This window comes from Tenrec ecaudatus, chromosome 1, assembly GCF_050624435.1.
Source record: "Tenrec ecaudatus isolate mTenEca1 chromosome 1, mTenEca1.hap1, whole genome shotgun sequence".
Taxonomy (NCBI): Eukaryota; Metazoa; Chordata; class Mammalia; order Afrosoricida; family Tenrecidae; genus Tenrec; species Tenrec ecaudatus.
Window position 1 is genome coordinate 174,442,212 of NC_134530.1, and position 19,166 is coordinate 174,461,377.

The following is a 19,166-nucleotide window of genomic DNA, read 5'->3' on the forward strand; positions in this document are numbered from 1 at the left end:
TAAATCACATATCCATCATCAGCTCTGATGATGATTTTGTGGGTCTTATATGGCCAATGGATCAGACATTCCTTACCCTTGTTTCAGAAATGCATTTAATACCTGAGAAGCTCTTCTTTCTGATAGCCAGACACCATTTGATTTCTTTACCCCACTTTCCTGTAGAACCCCTATGTTCCCTCATCACTTCACATGGGCAAGCATTGAGCATGGCCTTATCATAAGAAGAACTAATTGTTATTGGACTAGTGTTCATGATTAAATTCAAGTTCAAAATCTGTGCCTACATCTAACATTTATATGTACATCCCTGATCCACCTTTGAGGCAACGTGATCAGCTTGTTGAGAACGAATTTGAGTCACCTCCATGAAACGTGTGGTAATTCTAACATACGGGATACTTAGTGGCTATTTTGGAGGGACATGCGTTGCCAAGCCTTTCTTTCAAAGTTCCTTGGGGAGAATTCAAACCGCTAGCTTTTCAGTCAGTGAAGAATCAATTTAACCATTTGCACCACTCCTCCCTCCACCCCCACCCACGCCCCCAAAATCACTGCAGAATGAACCCCTGTCCCTGACACCATTCAGACTTACAGTGGCCCCACAGGGCACAGTACAACTGCTTTCTAGGGTTTCCAAGGCTGCAAAGATTTGTGGGAGCAAGCAGCCACCCACAGACTCCTGAACCTGAGAGGAAGGAGCTAACACACTGGAGCAATGTCTTGGCCTCAATTTCCAGAGTTTGCCATAGAAAGCAAGAAAAAGAGATAGACACCAGAGGGTTAAAAAAAATTAGTAACACCATGTTTTGAAAATGATGATGGCAACAAATGTATGGATTTTGATCAGAGCTGTACGAGCCCGCAATGAAAAGATTTTCCTTAAAAAAATGAGTAAAACCAGTTTCATGTATTTTTAAGGGTGGCTTTTGGGCACTTGTTTCATGTATTTTTCAGAGTGGCTTTGGGCACCCGGACAAGAGGACATGTGGAGGGAAGGGGCCGATGAAAAGTCCTGAAGTGCTAGCAGGGGTGGGTTTGAGGCAGTGGGGCTCTTCGCGGTGGCGGTGGTTGTTAGTTGCTGTCGAGTCAGTGCAGACTCATGACCGCCGCAGGTACGCAGAGCAGAAATGTGCTCCATTGAGGGTTCAAGGCTGTGGCTCATAGAAGCCAATCACCAGGCCTTGCTCGGATGGATTTGTTTGCAGTCTATTGTTCAATCATTCCATGTTCCCAGAAACTGTGGGAAGGGCAAGATATGGGAGCCTTTCTTTCCCCTCCATTTTTCCTACTTCTCTGTTTTTCTCAGTTGCTCCTTGTTTTCCTAACAAAAAGAATAAATCATTTTAAAAATGGAAAATGCACTTTAAAAAAGCAGTTTCCATGGGTCTCCGTGACCCAGAGGACATGAGAGGTACTAACAATAGTTTATTTTCTTCTCTGAGGGGGACCGAAAACAAACATGGATGAAGTACACAGAGCAATGTTGGGGAGACAGACGACAACTTCATCTTTCTCATTCAGGCAAAACACACACAAATGTGCTCAGCACCAGGACAGAGATGAAGGGGGCAGGTGGGGGGATAGGTGAGTGTTCAGAAGAGGGTGGGAACGATTTGCAGTCATCACTGTTAATTACACAATAGAGACGCACAGACTCTCTAGAGACATGAAGGATTTTCCAAAACAATTCGAACTCCTGGAAGAAGAAAGGGGATGAAAGGAAAGAAAAGCTAAGAATTCCGAAAACACTAGCCCAGCTTTTCCTCCCAACCGCTTCCCGCTGATGCCCTGTCCATTAGTCAGCAGGTCAAGAGTGGGTGGGGACGGTGGAAGGAGGAAATCAAAAGTTGGACCTAAGGCCTATGCTTTTTTTTTTTTTAAGTTAATTCCAACAGATCAATCATGACCACATTGTTTCCTGCAAAACAGACTTTTGATCTGTGGCTTCTTTAAAACGGGCCTCTTCTTCTCCACCAGTGCCTGGTGCCTGCCACTCCACTGTGAATTAGCTTCCCCTCTTTCTAAGTGCAGAAAACCCAGTGATGCCTCGCTTCCGGTTGGAATCACTGAAGTACTAAAAAGAGATTAGAAATATCCACTTAGGCTGATGGAAGATTATTAAAAAGTAATCATGTATCTCTCTCCCCGCCAATCTTGTCAATTACAAGTGGAAGGTCATTTGGGCAAAGGAAGGGCTGGCCACTTTAGACAAACAGTAAATTGAACGGAAAGGGGGAATGCCCATTAAAAGGAGCTCCTGCCCTGTGGCCAGCCTCTGCCATCTCCTCCAAGCTTTTAGGTGGGAAAGGGGTGAAGGATTGCATTTAACTTTGCTTCTCCTCACTCGCTTTTCTTGGGTTTTGTATTGTTTTAAGGAGACGGTGGGTGGACCTCTGTGGGCAGTGACAAGCCACGACAGCGGTAGTGGAACCACAGGAAACCACGGAAACACTGAGAGCCGTGTGATCAAATTTAAAGTGCTAATGCAAACTGGGAATGCTAGATCAATTGTGATGGCATCTTGGTTCTTTAGCCTTCTGGCTCCCCACTCCGCCCAAAGTGAAAGGAGACGTGTCTAGATCTATCGAGGCGAACATTTGCGGGGGAGTTAGTAGGGAACATTGTAGAAATCCTATCACCCAGGAATATTAAATTAACCAGTGGTAGCAGGGACGGAGCTTGATGTTCTTTAAAAAGAAATAGGTATGCAAGGATTCATTATCACATCAGATGGCAGTCTTCCTGTCAGCTGTTGAACTTTGGAGGGCCAATGTCTTGGAGAAGAAACTATTCGTCTTAAAGTACCTGTGGTGTCCTCACCAGTTTCCCAAGAAACATGCCCCCACCGCTTCTCCCTGCTGAGCGAATAGCCTGGCATAGCTCCTTAGCAAGTGACCATCCAGTGATCATAGTCAATGGTCCTAGTTAGGGTTGGTTACCTAACCCAAGAGCACTGAATGAACAGTTAAGGTAATAGCTGACAAGGTACTGGTACTGTCTCTCCAACTAGGTTCCAAGCTAGGGCCTTACCTTTTATTGTTTACATATCCTGCCAGGCAGGGCTTTGCTCCAGACAGAGTACTTAAAAAAAGGCTATTTACAAACTCCCTCTCTAAGCATCCTGTGATCCTCAGTGGGTAACTGAGGGTGGTCTACAGAGGAGGGAGCACTAGACACTGGAAAACTAGCCACCCCTTTGAGGAAATGAGAATCCCCATTCACCACGCACTTCTGGGTCTTGGCTGGTTTCTCCGGCTTCTCGCTGTATGGAATGACGAGGTCCCCAGCGGAGTCTGGCTTCTGCAGGAGGATTCCCAACTTGATCTTAATCTCCTTGGCCCTGGAAGAAGAGAATGCTCCATGAGTGTCTGGATCTAAAAAGATTTCTTCATGAGGAAAACAGAAATGAACACAAGCCTGTTTCACAGGCTGGGTTGTGACAAAAAGAACACTAATTCAGGGATAAGGACCCAGGAGATCTAATGATTAGCATTGCCAACTCCATGAAGCCAAGGTTACGATGCAGGGTCTCATTTTATAACTGAATGATAGCCTTATATGCATCCCTCTCCCTTGAAATGTGGGAGCTATTTCTGTGGTAGAAATGGAAGAGAATTCCCATTTTACAGAAGAGATAAATGAAACAGAGTTCAAATAGCCCACCTAAGATAACTCTGTATGTAGCAGAGAGGATTTGAACCAAGTGGTCTGACCATCAAGTTCAAAGGCAGAGCCATTCACTGCTTTGCCTACTAACCTTTGCAGAGGCCTGATCCCAGATCTGCCATTAAGTAGATCTGTGAGATTTAGGGCGGGGGAAATTATCGTTCACAGCCAAGTCTGTTTCTTCGGCTACAAAACAAAGAGAGTGGATGTCGATCCACTCTTCAGCCATTTCCAGTAAGACAATTAAACAATTCTAGTTGGTAAGGTATTTCTCTACAAATTATTCTGTATTTGTGTCATGGGTGGATCTGACTTTCTATTCCAATCCCTTTCCTATTGTTCCCAAATGGCTGAGGCAGCATTTTGCATGCAGTACATGCGTGTTGGGGTCAATGCTGGCTCAGTGAGAGAATGCTCACCTTCCACACCTGATCCTCCTGGCAACTGCACCTCACTCACAACCACAAAGTATCTGTCCCTGGAAGTTTGTATGTTGTCATGATGCTCAATGGTCTAGGGAAGCTTCCAGATTAGACAGACTAGGCAGAAAGGCCCGGTGATCTACTTCTGGAAAATCAATCCATGAAAACCCTATGGATTACAAGGATCCAATCATGGAGAGAGTGAAGGACAGGGCAGCATTTTGTTCTGTTGTGCATGGTGGTCACCATGCCTCAAGGCTATCTTGACAGCAGCCAACAACAACCATATCAAGCGTGGGTTGATTGCTGACGGGCTGACTGACCGCAGCAGCGCTGCACCATTGCTGTCTATCGCCAGCACTCTAGTGAGCAGATACGCTCACAATATTGTGTCCTCCCATAGTAGACGACGTCCTGTGTCATTGCATGCATGTACTGCTTCAGGCTGGCTTCCAAACTCACCTTCTGAGCCATACTTCCTCTCATCCTGAGGCTAAACTCTAAAAAGACAACATCTAAAACATTAACCCAGAGGACAACCCAACGTCTACGGGGAGAACCCCACACCTGTCCTCGGACAGGCACCCGGGCACATTACACACACTTTTATGACAGGGTTTATCATAGTACCGTATGACCATTGATTTATGCGTCTATTTTCCAAGCTAGGGAGGAACACTCTTTGAGGGAGGGATTGAGTCTGAAATACCATTGAACTCCTGTGCCTCGCACCATGCTTGGCAACATTGTAAACATTCAAAAATATTTGTTGAAGTGAACTAAAAATATCTTGATTTCATTCTGCACAGTTCTACTCAGATTTATCTTCCAGTCACTGCTGATCATAACCAAAGTCTTAGAGAGAGATATGGGGGTTTAGTTGTGCCTGAAGAGGATTTTGCTGCTATAAACACACTTTCTCCATGTATTGACATGGGGACCGTGCTAACGAAATGTCAACAAGGTGAAGGGCAGCACAAGCAACTCTGGTAAGTCATATAGGGAGACAAGGTCAATCAAATCTACTATACCCACTCACAGATACTCATCAGTATTTAATCATCATGTTTTCCTTTCATGTAGTAAATGTGATTTCAAAGCTATGATTTTGAAATAGTGACCTCTAGACTGTCTTTCCCTTTCCCTCTTCCTCCCTCTGTTCTTTCCCAAGGACCAGCTTGGGCTGGTCCAGTACAGGAAACTGTGCTTAACTCATCACCACCCTGTGGATGACACTCCTCACAAACGTGGGAGCTGAAGTCTGGGAATGTTCTATGCAGGGGCTTATATAACTTAATAAGCAAGACGTATGCTTTGTTCTCAGGCTTTACAATGACTTGGATTATCTAAAATTTGCATGTGTGTTGTTTTGTTTTTGAACATGGAAACCAGGACTTTAAAAATAACACACCCGCATCGATGTGTTTTGTCGTGTAATGATTAGATTTGCTAATGCACGAGAGTCACTGCGCACCGCGTCTGGTATGTCACACTGCTTCTTCAATGGTTTCACTTCGTTGTGGTTCCAACCAAATGCAGCTGATGTTCGTTAACTTAGCGCGTCAAATTAAAACCTCCAACCATGTTCCCACGGGCAACTGGAGAATTACACCACCGCCTTCCATATTCTACCACTAAAATTAAAATTACCAATTTTCTGTTTATCTGAAATATGAGGAAAACATTCTTCTGGGGAGAAACGCATGCAAACTTGTGCGTACCCTCTGCTGGCGAATGTGTAGCACTGCAGCCAGGTCCCTCAGGGAGAATGTCAACCCTAACACTTCCTAGTTCTGTGTGTCATGTAGGACCCATATTTAAAAGGAACACATGCAGACATTTTTTTTCAAATTTAAACTTCAGCCAATACACAGCAATGTTTACCTACAAGATGAGCTAGTGAATGCATTTCATATATATGTTCTACTTTTGCTTGTTTGATTTGGTTTACGTTGAGAATTTTTAGATTTGGGTTTTGATCTTTTCCTCTCTCTCAATTTCTCTTTCTCTCTTATTTTATTCAAACCATTAGTTTTTTCTAAAAGGAAGATAGATGCTTTTTATGACTGTCTGTTGAGTTGAGCATGAAAGGGAAAATAAAATGCAGGCTCTAGATATTTTTAAAAGCTATCCATTGAATGACGTCATTACTGATTTGAGTTCACTATTACTTTACTTACATGAACCAGGTCAGGATATTTGGAGGCATGTGAAAGATGGACAACGAAGAAGGAGGCTGCAGACGACCTGCTGCAGAAATGGTGGGGCTCGTGAGGATGAGAGAACGTGCTGTGGACTGTTACAGAAGCACTGCTGCCAACATGGGGAAACCAAGACCGAATTCACACAAGAGGTGATATTTGGACAAGTAAAAGAGACAAGGAAGGGATGAGATTTCCAGGCACAGGGGCCTATGTACCTGCTCTTTTCAAGGACACAAACCTCGTCGATGTTCCTTGGGTATAAACTGGAGTTAGAGAGTGCTAAGTGCAGTGGATGGTGATGAGGAAGACCAGAGAAGTATGGAGGCAGTTGGCTTATATTGCTGAAGACTATGGATGAGATCAGGCCTTCCAGAGAACAGATGGAGCCGTCTGCAATAGGCACCATCAGGATGCTCCTTAAACGTGAGGATGGAACTGGGCACATTTGACTAGTGTCTATCTAGCTCCTGGTGACCTCGGCAGTGTGCCACAGACAACAGGGACATCGGACTCTTTCCTTTGGACGTGCACAACACCCTGCACTGAGGACATCCTAGTGATCTGAATTGGAAACCCCACTATACAAACGGAACTTTACCTTATGCTCATTTGTAGCATATTTAAGGGACTAAAATACTCCCTTGAACTTCAAACTGAAATGCCCTAGTGAGAGAAGAAGCAGGTAGTCTCTATCCCAAGGTTAGGGAATTGGTGGTTTGGGGACTTTGATTTGGTTTGGATCTGTTGCTTTATGCCCAACGAATGGCAATCTGGAACCAAAATATATTTTCTGTTTCCCTGTTCTCTCTGCTTTTGTGACATGTACAAGTCTATCAGGCGTGGTGCCCCACTGTAAGATAAAAGCGAGTCTGGAGCCTTGAAGGCTAGTCTTAAAACAAGCACCATCTAAATGAGCTGTCAGCTAAGTCTTTAAAAAAATCATACTAGCCTAGGCGATCCAAGGATTGCAAAAATAAAATCCATACCTGGACGAGGGAATGGTTCCAGAGCCTAACATATAAACACCCAGTCTGCAGAACACTATGGATGATAGTGCAAGTCTAAAATGCATTTGCAGGGTCCCTACATGTATTGAGTCTCTGGCGAATCCCCACTGACCATCGTCTCTGAATGTGATTATCCTTACTATCAGATCAAGGGCACTGCAAAGTGGATTTAAGCAGCTACAGTTAGTCTGGAATATCACACCTTGTGATTTTATTGCCCTTTTGAACCATTTTAAATTTATTCTAATTTTTTAAACTATTTTCTGCTTCCTTTTCTATTGAAGCTTTTTGTTGTTGTTGTTTTATTTGGTCATTGTTGCTAGCTCCTTTGTGTGTGTGTCTTTGTTTTGTATATATTTCTGTATAGGGAAGTATGGATGGGTACATCCATGAAGCCAGGAGCTGGATTAATAATTATCACCTGGGCGTACTGAAAGGAGGGTCAGGGGAAATGGGACATCAATATAAATAAGTAGAAGGAGGAAAATGTTGCAAAATGGATTGCAATGATGATTATAAACCCCTCTTGATGTGATTGAACGATTGAATTGTCCAGTGTAGTAATTACATTCTGCGTCACCAGAGGAGACCAGTCTCTGGAAGAGGAGCTCATGCTTGATCGCGTGGAGCCCTTGCAGCAACGAGGACGACCATCCACAAGAAGGGCTGGCGGGACGGCTGTAGCAAAGGACTCAGCATCGCAACAATTGTGAGGACAGGGCAAGGACCGACTGTGTGTCGTTTGTTGTCCACACGGTTGCTATGAGTCAAAACTGGCTCAATAGCCCCTAATAACAACAAGAGCAAGCCTAGGCGAGGCCAGCCTATTCTGCCATACCTTTCTGTTGGACAGATGTCTGGTGGAGCGCCGCCTAGAGAGTACCCAGGCAAATGCAAATCCGGCTTGAAGATAAGAGCTAAAGCGAAATCGATATTAAAGGATGCTTCCAAAGGCTGTCCGTGTAAAGAGGAAGTACCCTATCCTAGGAGCTCAGTGTCTTCCCACGTTTTGGGTTTTGTCTTTTTGGGTGTGTGTTGGCAGGATCGCAATTTTTCCAGGATATATTTTTTCATAATCTAGTGCCTATAAGTGGTGATTGAACTTTAAACCATCCTACAAAAGCCCTTTTGTTCAAGTACAGAATGAATCAGAACCCTAATACCATGCTATCTTTATCACTCGGATTTTTTTGTATGTAGATGAACTGGAAATCAATTGCCACTTAGAACACTGCCTGTAGAAAAATCATATTCCATTTCCTCTGTGCAAAGATAGGCAGCCTACCGGGTCACCCTTGTTTGACCCCAGCAGTGTAGGGGCGAAAGGAAAAGCTAAGCTTTGGAAAGGTATCCATTCTATCGTTACCACTCTTGAGTTAGGATAGACTCAGCTATAGAACATTAAAAATTGGAGTATATAAATTAGGAAATCTGCTTCCTTATTTGGGAATTTGATACAATTCAAAGGATGACCACGATGATGGCGCCTCTTCTTAGGGAGCTCTGGTGGCCTACTGGTCAAGCAGTCAGCCGTTGGTGGTTCAAGCCCACTGGCGAGGCTGCAAGAGAAAGTTGAGGTGGCAGTCTGCTTCCCAACAGGTTGACAACCCTGGACACCCTGCGGGCAGTTCTGTCCTGTCCTCCAAAGTCACTGGGTTGGAATTGACTCAATGGTGATGGAATTTTCTGATAACACAGTAAAATATTAAAGGCTGAAGACTTGCCAGCTCTTGAAGCTGAAACCACTTTAAACCCTTTACTCTTTTTATAGGAATGAACAGTGTTGCTACATTTGTCTTCTCTTCACAAGTGTCCCTTTCCCACCAAGAGGCTCATGCAGATAAACATGGGGATAAAACAAATCAAACTGAAAAATCAAACAAAGCCAAAGCTCCAACCTCATATAATATGTTGCCTTTAAAGCATAAACTTGAAAAAAAAAACATACACTCGAATGTAGATGACATTAATTTAATGTCAAAAACAACCTCATCCACAGAAGAAAACATTTTGCTTTGCTTATGAAATTGAAGTTCTGGCTGTACTTTACAGCACAAGAGTCATTTTTGTGGGCTCCATTACATTGATACTTGTTAATAAGAATTTATTTTATCTCCTCTCATGTTACCCCCACTTTCTTATCCCTTTGTTTTATAAAGAAAAGCTTGTTTTGAAATGAAATCTGTCGGAAATTCCTGGGTGATGGTCATAATTAAAGGCTCCGGGGATGACAATTCTTTCTCTAGATGACTCACCCTGGCAATTTCAGATGGAAAAGGCTTTGAATGATTCTAAGGTTATTGGATATTAAATCTGCTCCCTGTGTGGGTATGTTTGACGGGAAATCAAATTCCATAAAACCCCAAGCCAGCAGTGTACTTCCTGCTCATCATCACATTGAATTATTACCCCAATAAGTGTGTCAAACTAGTAAAGCAATCTCTAAAAAAGAGAACAGATTCATGAATGGATATGTAAGCTGAACAGGTGCGGGAGGGAGAACCGGAGTATACTCACCAATGTATATACACGCTTGACAGAGTATATTTATTAGTACAGGATCTTTCCTTTTGCTGCAACTATGTCCTTGAATGTGATGGAGCATATGGGTGGGGCGGGTAGGTGGAGCAGAGTCATGAAAACTAGTTATATAGAACTAAACAGCCAGTGGGGATGAATCCCCCAGCCCCGAGCACCCCAGACCCTAGTCAAGGGGACATCTAACATAGTAGCACGATTTACCTCTACGTCCTATTTTGCTGAGCAGCACCAAGGACTTTACAAGTTCAGGAATGACCATAGAAGGTGCAACTATTAGTCTTGTCGAGTCTGGAGGGAAGAATGATAAAAACTGAAGACACATGTAACCAATTAGTCTGATCTACTAACAGGGACTGTTTAAACATCCAGTTTCCAGGCCCATGAGACCAGAAAAACTAGATGATGCCCAGTTACCACTACAAACTGCTCTGAAGGGGAGTATATTAGAACAGTGGTTCTCAACCTGTGGGTCTAAACCCCTTTGGTAGTCGACGACCCTTTCACAGGGGTCACCCAATTCATACCAGTAGCAAAATTACAGTGAAGAGGTAGCAATGAAAATAATTTTATAGTTGGGGGATCACCACAACATGAGGAACTATATTAAAGGGTCACAGCATTAGAAAGGTTGAGAACCACTGCATTAGAAGGTCCTGGAGAGAGTGGGAGGAAAATATGGAACAGAACCCCAAATCATAGAAAAATAAAAGATCAAGCCAATGGGTGGAATAGAAGTGAGTAGAGTCCCCTGAGACCAGTGCCCTTAGTCACCCTTCAGGTTTGGGAATGAACTCACCCCAGAGAGTTCTACAAGGAAAATAAAATGAATGAGAACAGAAACATGATTGGATTTTTAAATTCATAACTACATTCAAGCAAAATTTAGGAAAACACTACACATAGAAAGCTTTCCAAGGGTGATAAAGATGTCACCATCTTGGGATCACTTAGAAAAATTGAATGTAGGGCATGCACGCACAATCAATATAGTAGATATTTTTATAAGTATTGATAAAAGCAGGTGGGATATAATAATAAAATAGCATAACTCTTAATCAAGGAGCTGAAATATACACTAATGTGATAAGAAGGTAGTGCCCTGTGTGATGGGAACAGGAGGACATGCTATTCTCTTGACACTGCCTCTACGAGTGCTCAGAGCCCTCTGTATGTCTCCTTCATAGTCTTTACAATTTGAGTTTATATCTCTATGCATTTAGGGGGGCCTCTGAGGGCCTAGTGACTCAGGGCTCAGCTCCACCAGTGGCTGGGTGGGAGACTGATGTGGCAGTTTGCTTCAGCAAAGCTTTATAGTCTTGAAAACCTTTGTGGGCAAATCTGTTGTGTAGACAGCAATAGGTTTGAATTTGTGCTTGACTCTATTTGAGTGTTGTCTGTTTCTCCCATTAGGTTGGCAGGTCTTCAAGAGAAGGATTGACATCTGTTCTGTCCACAGTTATGGCCGTACTTAGTCCAGGGTCTGGCAGTTAATAGTCACCCCCAAAATTTGCCTTATAAGTTGGTGAAGGAAAACGAATGAAGAAAGTACATTTCCAGAATCATGCAACTCTTCTCAACTGCTGACCTACATGCTCTTAGCTACCCATTCAGTGGTGCTGCTGACGAAAGGCCTGACAAACAGCTTCTCTAAAGATTATGACCAAGAAAACACCATGGATGTCTTATACTTTGGAACACATGGGTTTTCCGTGAGTCATTTTGGCTTTTCCTGGTGGGTGAAATAGTAGGTTGTAACATAGAATGAGTCATGGAGCATTACAAGTTACCTTCGGGTCTATTGTGACTCACGGAGACCCTGTGTGTGCTTCAGAGAGTAGAACTGTGCTTCAAAGCGTTTGCAAACAGTTGTGGTCTTTCAGAAAGAGATTGTCTTTCTTCTCAGGGACCTCTGAGAATATCTAAGCCACCACCCTTTCGTCATGTAGCCAAGTTATGGACCATTCCTGGCACTAAGGGCCTCCCACTCAAGCACAAGGACAGTGTGGTTAACCAGGGAGGGGTAAGGTCCAGTGACTACACAGCGCCACCTAGTTGATTCAGACTCGTAGCACCCCCGTGAGACTGAAAATAATAAAGTAGTTGAAATCAATTCAACCTCTTTTAAAAAAATAATTAAATCATTTTATTGGAGGCTTGTACAACTCTTATCATAATCCACACATGCATCCATTGTGTCAAGTACTTTTGTACATTTGTTGCCATCATTCTCAAAACATTTGTTCTCTGCTTGAGCCCTTGGTGTCAGGTCCTCATTTTCCTCCTCCCTTTCCACGTCCCCCTCCCCCACGAACCCTTGATAATTTATAAATTATTATTTTGTCATATGTTACACCATCCGACATCTCTTCACCCATTCTATACTCTCTGTCCCCCAGAGAGGAGGTTATATGTAGATCCTTGTAATCGTTTCCTCCTTTCTCCCTCACCCTCCCTCCACCCTCCCGGTATCACCACTCTCACCACTGGTACTGAGGGGTTCATCTCCTGGATTCCACGTGTTTCCTGTTCCTATCTGTACCAGCGTATATCCTCCGGTCCAGACGGATTTGTAAGGTAGAATTGGGATCCCAATTCAACCTCTTTAAAGAAGTTGAAATTAAGCAAGTATGGTGTAAATTAAGGGTGCTCATTCAGTTCTTCACACTATTTGGCTTTGCCTAAGACATACTCTGGTTGGAAGAGGCATGAAGGGTAATTAACTAACTAGAATCAATTTTGAGGTCATAATCTATAAGGACTTAAGAGAAACAGAAGGGTGTTGCCACATTGCTGGAAAGGTTTCAGCAGAGCTTCCAGACTGAGACAGACTAGAAAGAAAGGGTGGATGATTTACTTTTAAAAATCAGCCAGTGAACTATACGGACCACAGCAGTTCAAGCTGTGAATTATAATGAAATAGCACAGTTCCTGGATGGATTTTGATTCATTGGGGATGGAGTCACCTTGAGTCAGGGGCCAATTGGAAGGCAGTTAACAAGATGAGGCTGTCTGTTCTTATGAATATTCATAGTTTCAGGAACTGTAAGAACCAGACCTGCTTTGGTCTGTAGGGTCACCATGTATTGGGGTGGACACCGTAGAGGATGGGTTTGTTTAATAATAAATTATTATACACAGATGTGGTAGCTTTGTTTTAAATGAGTTCCTGGTTGTGCCTCGGTGCTTTTGTTCATATTAATAACGGACAATCATAAGTCACTTCTAATTATCAGGATGGTTGAAAAATTGAAATGAACCATATCAAGCCTATGTTCTTCCTTCCATGATGCCAAAGAAAAGCCTGGAGATCTACTTTTGGGAAAATCAGCCCTTGAAAACTCTAGACGGCATAGCGTAACTCTAACATACATGATTAAGATTCAAACCAACAACCCTGTGTGTGTGTGATGTTTGTGGGTTCCTCCAGAAAATTCATTGAGGAGATATGCTGGGTCTTCCCAACAAAGAGAACTGAGAGGGCACGTTCTTTGCAGGTGGGAAAGGAAAAATATAGAGAGGGAGAAAGGAGAGAATCTCTGAGAGAATCTCTGAGAGAATCTCTTAGAGGTCTGTGGCCGAAGGTGCTGTCGTCTAAGGGTAGTAAGATTCTCTCCCTACCTTCCTACCACCCTACACACACACACACACACACACACACACACACACTTTGTGGGGTCCAAGGAGGTGTAGGAGCACAAGCAGCAAAGATAGGTGGTTTCCCCAATGAAACGTGACCATAAATCCCACAGCACTCAGCTGCTCAAGATGCTGTTCGTACTTTGGCTAGGGCCCCTCATGTGACTTCAAGGGGCTGTGAAGCTTCAGACAAGAAAGGTATAAATAGCGATGTATTCACTTAAAAATTACTCAAAGGCACTCACCTCAGCACGGGAAAGCAGCCCCATTTTAGTTGGGGTAAAGATCATCCAGAAGAATTTACTATAATTGTGGTGAAACCATGGAAATAATGAACAATCAACGTGGTGACATTTCCACTGCAGAACAATAGCCTTCAAGAAAGGAGCAGCCACCGCTGCTTAGGATAACTCAGTCACATGAGCACCTGGCCTGTCCAAGTGATCTCAGAAGATCCTCTCCAGGTCTCAATTCCAGGATGACAGTCGCAAGTAACATGCACGCTTGTGTAAACCCCTTCCCGGCACTTGGCAGAGAAAATGTCCAACTGTCAACTGTAGTGAAAACCCTGTTTCAATTTATGAAACTGGGAGTTGTTGCCAAGCAACTCGGATGTATGTAGAAAGGCTATTCCTAGAGACAACGTGAGACCATACCAAGGAAACCTAGTTGGTACCCGAATCAAGCATTTCCACTAAAAGTATAACGTATCTGTTAACAGCATAGATGTTGGAGCCATATTTCCCAGATCCCAACTCTAAATTTACATCATACTACATGGGTTACTTTTAAGGACACTTGGTGACATAGTGGTTCGGTGTTGAACTGAGATCTGTAAGATCAGTAGTTCTAAACTACCGGCCTCTCCATAGAAGAAAGATGAGGCTTTCTACTCTTGTGCTGTAGGGTCATGGTGAGTTAGAATCCACATGATAGATCTGCGTTTGTTTGGGGCATGGATTACTTTGAGTGGGTTCCTTAGCCTTATCTCCACTCTGTTTTTTACATTCATCAAATGGTGATAGTAAGTAACAGCATCCACCTCATAAAGTTGTTATAATGATTAAGTGAATTACTTTTTGAGAAGTGCTTGTATAACTGCTTAGTTCAGGACAGGTACTTCAGAAACGGGAGGCCCCTGTGCCAGTGCAGGCAAAGGTCTAGTCTGCTGAATGCCAATCTCAGGGCTAAGCATAGCAATTGGGAGGAAATAGGGGTGGGGAGGGGGAGGAGAAGGACAATGGGGTAGGATGTGCTCAGGACTAAGCTATTGTCACCTGGATCTCTAATTTGCTGGGTGACCTTGAGTAAGTGATTAAAATCCCCTTGTCTGCAAAGAAAGGAAACAAGGAAGAAAGGAAGGAAGGAAAGGAGAGAGGGAGGGGAGGAGGGCATTTTGAAACCTCCAGGAGTTCCCCTAATTTCAGTAATCTAGAGTTTCAAGGGTTTCAAATTCACCATCTTTAGTAAATAAAAAGAGCACTTGTTTGTAATGAATAGGGATTTTAAGTGACAAGAATTTTGGAGAAGATGTATTTTGTTTTACTTGGCCCTCCTTTCCAACATGCTATTTTTATCCATAATCATAACATTTTCCTTATTTTCATAATTTATAAACTCTTATTCACATTAAGCTGTTAATTTTCTTCACTTTCAATAGCCAATCTGTCATAAATGCTGTCCTTTCTTCTACAAAACAAAACAACTTTGTTCCTTTTCCCCCAAATCTAAATTTTCCTCGCTTTTCTAGGATTTCATGATTTGGTTAGTCATTGCACTGGTTTTCGCGTCCCACGTCAATATAGTTTGTGCTCACTACCGGGCAGCCTTTCAAAAAGACTTCCCCGGAGTGACTCTCTTTGATCACCCACAAAGGTTATCACTCTTGGATGTGCATTAGAATCACTGGGCGGGCTTGTTAAGCACAGAGTCAAGGGAACCCAGTGTCTGGCTGGGAGAGTCTGGCGTGGGCAGGAGAACTGATCTAGCTGGTCCAAGGACTACGCTTTGAAACCACCAATCTACTAAATCAGTTCTGAGATCATATTGTGGCTTCCTTGGAGCCCGGTCTGAATTCAGTTAGCCTGTACACAAGATAAGAACTGCTTTGTCGGGTTTTCCAGGCTGTAGTCTTTAAGGATGGAGCCTGAAAGTGTTGCCAGATAAGCACTGAACTGCTAACCTCAAGATCAGTAACTGGAACCGATCAGCTGTTCGGAAGAACATTGAGGCTCTCTGCTCCCGTAAAGACTTATGGTCTTAGAAATCCTATATAGGGTTGTTATGAGTTAGAATCAACTCAATGGCAGAGGAGTTTTTGAATCTTGATGGGGATGAATCGCCAGGTCTTCTCTCCTGCAGCGCGGTTAATGGTTCAAACGGAATACCTTACAGCAACCAGGTGAATGCTTAACCAGTATACCAGTGCAGGGTTCTTGAATCCTCCAGAATATTCTTCTCCCAGATTTCCCAGCTTTCTTTTCCATTATTTCACACAGCAACGTGTACTCACAGGAAACCTAGCCATCACCTCATTGCCTCTCAGGCACATCATGGTCATCAGTTCCTACTCATGCACAGTCTTCCCTCCTGCTTCTGCCTCCACCTCTATGATGTTTTTTTATGTTGTCTAATATACTGGGCCCAGAGAAGTTTCACTCCTTCTGAATCTTCTTTCCGTATTGGAGATGACTGCTTGCTCTCTTCTCTAGCATAAAAGCATACAATATAGGTTATGCTGGTAGGCTCTTGGAGAGCTTTTGGGACATCCTGGTGGCACAGTGGTTAGATGCTTGGCTGCTAACCAAAAATCTGTCCCTGTGGTTTTCTGAGACATTGACTCTTTATAGGAAGTGACAGCCTCAACTTCCTCTTGTGAATGACTGGCGGTTTCAAAAGCTGACCTTGCACTTAGCGACACAACGTGAACCCCACTATGCCGGAGAGCTCCTTCTGAAAGACGTGGAGCCTTAGAAGTTCTCTGGGGCGATTCTACTCTGTCTAGAAGAAGGCCACTGGGCGTGGAAACCATCTGAATGGTAGTGGGTTTGTGTTTAGAAAGAACTCTTGAGTTTTGTGAGCGAAGCAAATGGTTTATGCTAAACTGTTAACCCAAGGTCGGCGATTCCATGGCGTAGCAGAATCAAGGCCTGGGAATTGGATTTCATAAAGATTTCAGCCAAGCTCTGCTCTGTAACACATGGCATCGCTATGAGTTGGCTCAACTTGAAAATAACAAGTTTCACATTTAGAGAGCGGAAAACCTGAGGTTTCTAGAATTTCTGAGATTGTTCTAAGATCCCACATAAAAGTCAAATTTGTTTTTGGAATTGAACTCCTTCCCGTCACTCCATTTTCAACCCAACAGCAGACTTACAGGGGAGCAACAACAACACTGGTGAGGTACACACACCTCTCACCATAGTCAACCAGGTGAGAGTGAAAGGGCGACAGGAACCCAAGGACAAAGCTCAGAAGGTTAGGGAAGAAGGAGTGGAAACTGGAAACACAGGGAGGGAGCCGGTAAGTGATGCTGCATTGTAGGGGTTGCTGTGGGTGGGTTAAATAGATATGTGTGTTAATTGTTGAGGGCAAAACTGATGATCTACACTGGGAGTCTTCACCCAATCACAAGAAAACATATATATATATATTAATATATGTTAATTATATATATAATTACTTCCAGTGTAGGAGCCAGTACGTGTCTCTGCTACAGTTGTGAGCAGCATTCCTCCCCTGAATGACTGCAGCTGCTGGCACAGCTAGAGCGGAGTGTCACAACAATCCTTCCAGTGAAAATCCAAGCCCCTCGGTTATACTTTCTTAATCTCCCAGAGCATCTTGAAGATAACCCAGTACTTTGAAGTTGCTTTAGTTATCAGGACAGCTTCAAAAAGAGCTTCGGTCCACACTGCTTGGGTTTGCACTCCAACTTAGCATTTCAACTGAGTAACTTTGAGTGAGTCATTTAAATTTCAGTCCTCTGTCTTCACATGTAAGTTTTGCTTAGAATCACATGTGGTACTAATAAGTATTTGATATATGTGACTTGTTATTATTGCTATTATTATTGTTTTTGTCCTACTTTCCTCAGACAGCATCTTGTGCATGGATGCTGTTTGACAGTTGCTTGTTGGATGGGTGACTGAATGCATACAGTGGGATAGAATATCCTCAGGGAAGATCCATTAGACTGGAATAAATAATGCAGTAAGTCCTGAAAGCATAGCGACAATCCATGGCTGACCTCAACATCAAGAACTTCTTCCAGGGCTGGTAAATCTATCTATGGAGACAATAACTAGATTAACAATTACCTAGGGACATGGCAGGGGAGGATGGGAAGCTAAAAACAATGAATAAGAGAATAACATGTTCTGAAATTGTGGCAATTATTGCCCAAGTCTTCTTAATATGGTTGAACAATTGAATTGTCTGAAATGTGAAGGATATGCCATAAAACTTTTGTTTTTTTAAAGAAGAACTTCCTAAGGTATGCTGAAGAGAATCGAGTTTGGGGTCGTCTCCGGCTGCTTCACAGAGCTAAGGGTATAGTGTAGTCTAGGGTAGACTATAACCCTTGGACACTCTTCAAATCTTGTGTTGCTATTTTTAAAAACAGGAGAAAAAGAGTATTGTTTTTCCCAAGCACTGGATATTCCTGACTCAAGGATTCCCATGGAAATTGAGACATTTCCCATGCTTTAATTGTCTGTCTCTGATATACTCATCACTCAAAATAGGTTACAGGCGGCAATAAAGGAGACAGTGGAGGGATAGAAGTTGTTAAGTTCCTTTGACCTTCCATTCCCTGTATAATTAAAAAATATTATTGGCAGATTTTTGGTCCTTGGACAATTCCATTTGGAAGTGAGATACTGAATAGTGGGAAAATGATCCACAAGTTGAAGAAGACAGAACTTTATAGTTTATTTTGAGTCTCAAAGGTGGAGGGGTCACAAAGGATTCCTATGAGAGCTTCTCTGGACCCCGAGGTGGCCCACAGCCTTTATGGGTCATAGAGCATCTCTGTGCCCTTCTGTTTTAATGATAAAGGGACTTTATAACTACGATGTTATAAAGAGGGATTTATAAATGAGGTAGTTATAAATATTGTTTCAGGGGAAAAGCAGACAGATTATATAGACCCCTGGTTATAAAGCTCATTTTCTACATGGGCAGAGAAAGAAATAAAAGGAAATATAAAATGTAGGGCATTAGGCAAGAGGGAGAGAATGAAGACGAAAGTTGAATTGCCTGAGACCTCAGTAAGCACTAAGCACTAGTGTGAAAAGCATTAAAATTTACTTCATCACTTAATAGAGTGTATAGTCCAAGAACTTCATATGAACTCTGTTAGTGAATTTATAGTACATTTTCTATAGAGTTAATAAGTGGAATTTGTAGTAGATATTAATCATTTGCCTCAAGTAATTAGACTACTTGGCTGATATTAATCTTTACCAAATTACTGAAAGAGCTTGTTGTATAAAGCAGCGGCATAACAATGAGAAATCAGGGGACTCTTTCATCTATGAAGCATAGAATTTTATTTTAAACCATTTACTCTCATCCTCTCCAAAAAATGTTGTAATGTAGACACACAAGTTAGCAAGGGTAGGAAAACAAATGGAATTGTAACCATGAATATGTATAAATTTGTCAGATAAAACTTTGACATGTGG

At 42.8% G+C, this 19,166-nt stretch overlaps 1 protein-coding gene across 1 annotated transcript in view; it reads right to left on the reverse strand.

The window, feature by feature from the left end:
* RGS5 (regulator of G protein signaling 5) overlaps positions 1–19,166 on the reverse strand; it is a 63,339-nt gene that overhangs the window by 26,668 nt on the left and 17,505 nt on the right. The window contains exon 2 of the mRNA XM_075564228.1: positions 3,233–3,343. Within this exon, the coding sequence (XP_075420343.1) occupies positions 3,233–3,343 (111 nt within the window). The remainder of the gene's footprint in view (positions 1–3,232; positions 3,344–19,166) is intronic.